This window comes from Ceratosolen solmsi, unplaced genomic scaffold (assembly GCF_000503995.2).
Source record: "Ceratosolen solmsi marchali unplaced genomic scaffold, CerSol_1.0 scaffold30, whole genome shotgun sequence".
NCBI classification, from domain to species: domain Eukaryota; kingdom Metazoa; phylum Arthropoda; class Insecta; order Hymenoptera; family Agaonidae; genus Ceratosolen; species Ceratosolen solmsi.
In genome coordinates, this window is record NW_011948421.1 from 5,689,864 (window position 1) to 5,693,152 (window position 3,289).

At 33.1% G+C, this 3,289-nt stretch overlaps 1 protein-coding gene across 1 annotated transcript in view; it reads right to left on the reverse strand.

Annotated features, from left to right (window-relative positions):
* Non2 (upstream activation factor subunit spp27 homolog Non2) overlaps window positions 1-166 on the reverse strand; it is a 5,874-nt gene extending 5,708 nt beyond the window's left edge. Inside the window, exon 1 of the mRNA XM_011498609.1 lies at window positions 15-166. Within this exon, the coding sequence (XP_011496911.1) occupies window positions 15-57 (43 nt within the window). The 5' untranslated portion in view covers window positions 58-166. The remainder of the gene's footprint in view (window positions 1-14) is intronic.
* Window positions 167-3,289: the final 3,123 nt, after the last annotated feature.

Consider the following 3,289-nt stretch of genomic DNA (forward strand, 5'->3'; position numbering starts at 1 on the left):
CACACAAGACTCACCGGTGATCTCCTTGCGGAGTTCGTCCTTGCTGATATCGGCCATGTCTCCGGCAGTGCGCGCGTCACTCGGCGGCAGCTAGGCTCGCGTGCTTGTTTGTTTGCTTGCGTGCGTGCGTGCGTTGCGTTGCGTTGCGTTGCGTTGTGTTGCGTTGCGTTGCGTTGCGTTGCGTTGCGTTGCGTTGCGTACGTTGCGTGCGTGTGGTTGCGGACTATGGTGCCGTTGGCCTCGGGGGGAGAAGAGCAACGATTGCTATTACCGCTGTTAGCTTCCACTCTGCTCTGAACTACTCGCCGTTCTGCGTCCCACTGCCAACTGAGCCGCCAAGTGCGCGCCAGCCGGCGCCCGGCACCTCCACCGACTAGCGACTGTGTTCCTCGCCCCCCCCCTCATCATCCTCCTCCTCTTTCTATTCTTTCTCCTCTTCCTCCTCTTTCTCCTCTTTCACCTCTTTCTCCTCTTCCGCCTCTTCTTCCTCTTTCTCCGCTACCACCTCTTCCTCCTCTTTCTCCTCTTCGTCCGCTTCCACGGTTTCCTCCGTTTCCTCCGCTTACACAGTTTCCTCCTCCTCCTCCCGGCACCCCTTACCGACCACTTCGCTCCCCTCGCCAATCATTGCTTCGCTATTTAGGGTATCCTCACACAATGGACTTGAATTGGGAACAGCATGCACGAAATGGACTTCAAATACCGAATGCGAGCGTCACCCTCGTATGCATACATGCATGCGCGCGCGTGCATAAGTACGGGGGGGGGGAGTATGTGAAGTAGTAGTAACCGGGTCTTTAGATTTCCGAGGAGGAGCTCGTCTTCGAGACATAGGGTTCTCCTTCCCCTAAGCGACCATACGAACCTGGCACTGGCTACCTGTTCCGAGGATTTATAGTATACCGATGAATTTCTGCGAATATTACGCTGTACTTATGGTCCCATTGCCCCTTTTCATTTTTGATTCTAAACACACGAACCAGCCGATCGCTGTCCTTTTCCCGGTCTAGGGCAACTTAAGAAAACATGTAATGATAAATTACGCATTGCCTACCCATATTCGTCACATGTACTTTGATGCCACTCGGCGGGCATTACGAGTTTCAGGATAAATATTTGTAAGATTTTTCAAACTAGTTTCATGTTGAAAAATATAAATTGCATCAATTCATAAATTGAGTTATCCTTGATAAGTTCTTAGATCATTTCTTAAATTGTAAATTAGATTTGGCGAAATAATTTCATAATAATTTTATTTTCGAATTAAAAACATGTGTGATAAATATATCTAATTATAAACGACATAAGATTTTTCTGAGTTCACTCTCTTTTTTTTTAATAGCATTTTCTTTGGCTCCACTTAAATTGATTGTTTATGCCCTCTGTCAAATATTCAAGTAATGTTCTCGATTTTTATATGCAGCTTGTGTAACATGCACAGGTGTAATAAACTGAAGAGTTGTTCTTACGAATGTTGGATATATGACTGTAAGAATAAAATATTTTATACGTTACAGGCTCAATTATTTGTATAGAAATATATAAAAAAAAAAAAAAAGTTCTGTAAAAAAATGTGTCTACTAAAAGTAGCAATTGACATGATTTTTAATTTACAATAGAGGAAAATCACCGAGTAATTTGTGTTAAAAAAATTATGCTTAAATATTATGTTAAAGAAGAAATCAAATTATATTTTATAGCTTAAAGTACTGCTGCTAATATACTTTTTCATTTTCCTAAAATACAATTCAATGCTTTTAATAAATAATGCCTTTATAATCATTAAATAATGATATTGACATTAATTTATTTTGTAAAATACGATATAAAATATAAATAAGAATCTCCTGCATCATCTTCCGTATGACATTACCTGTCTTTCCCACATGACAAATTATAGTTTTAAAATTAATGGATTGAACATTTTTATTAAACATCATCCGATAAGTGTTTTCCTAATTTCTAAATTAGGTTGACATTATTTTAAATTTAATTAAAATATTTTTATGTTAATGTAGAGATTTTTTCGTCGGCAATAATTTTACTTCAAATATGTTGAAAGATATATTCAAACTGATTATACTATCGGACATCTTATCCTACGTCTTGCCTATTTTAAGACATTTTTAAAAAAGTTTGATAATTATATAACTTAAAAATATTAAGTAGTTATAATAATTAAAAAAAATATCGATAACATAATAAGTAATATAATTGTATTTTAAGTCAATAAGCCTCTCAAAGTCAAGTGAAAAATAGTTGAAAAAAAAGGAATTATTTATTAGTATAACCCATTGTGTATAACTCCACTTTATCGTCATTAAGCTCCCACATGAATTAAAATACTGTATATCTTTTTCTATCAGTGGGATATTACATTTCCAAAAAAATTTCATGGTTCCATTGTCTTCATCGATTATTTTCATAAGAAAATAATATACATTTACAGATTTAATATAGTTAAATATGCCTATTCTTTTACAATTAGATGCTTTTGTTTACTTCACATTTTATTTAACTGATTCTAGAAATATTAATGAAATACGTTACAATTAAATCTTTTATTATAATTTTATTTATTCTATAAAGCTTTTTTTCTGTATCGAGAAAAAAATTTTGAAAAATAAAACGACTGCTAATGTTAAGTTGATTAACCTATTAGAAACTTTCTTGCATCATAATCACTTGTAGGTATAATTCAATGTTTTTAATATTTCAATTGCATTTAATCTTGTAGTATATATAAAGCTCAAATTAATTTATGTACGTATTCATATTTCTAAAATCAATAAATAAAACTTGGTATAAGTATTTATAATGAAATTATGATTTTTTCAACTTTTGTCTCGTATCAAATATATAATTCCCAAATGTTATTCAAACTCTCTGACAAATATGTATAGTTTATGCAATTGAATCATACCTAGTTTGCAATTATATTAAATTTGACATACAATATATATACGCGCATGGATACGCGTACTTAATCACATATTTTTAATATAAACATTATTAAAAATTTGTTAAGAATTTTTAGAAAGTTTGATATCTTAAGAAAATTAACTAAATACAAATTTAATTTCTAATGATTAGTCAGTAATTTTATCAAAATATCTAATCTTTATCAATGTAGTACATTTACAGTACAATATATATTCTTATGATTTCATATTTCTTTTTTAATTCTCAGACATAGTATTATTGATATGATAAAACATCTTGCTTTCAACATCAATTATGAATTCACAACATTAGGATTCATTTTGAGTGAGATATGGTTTACATTATT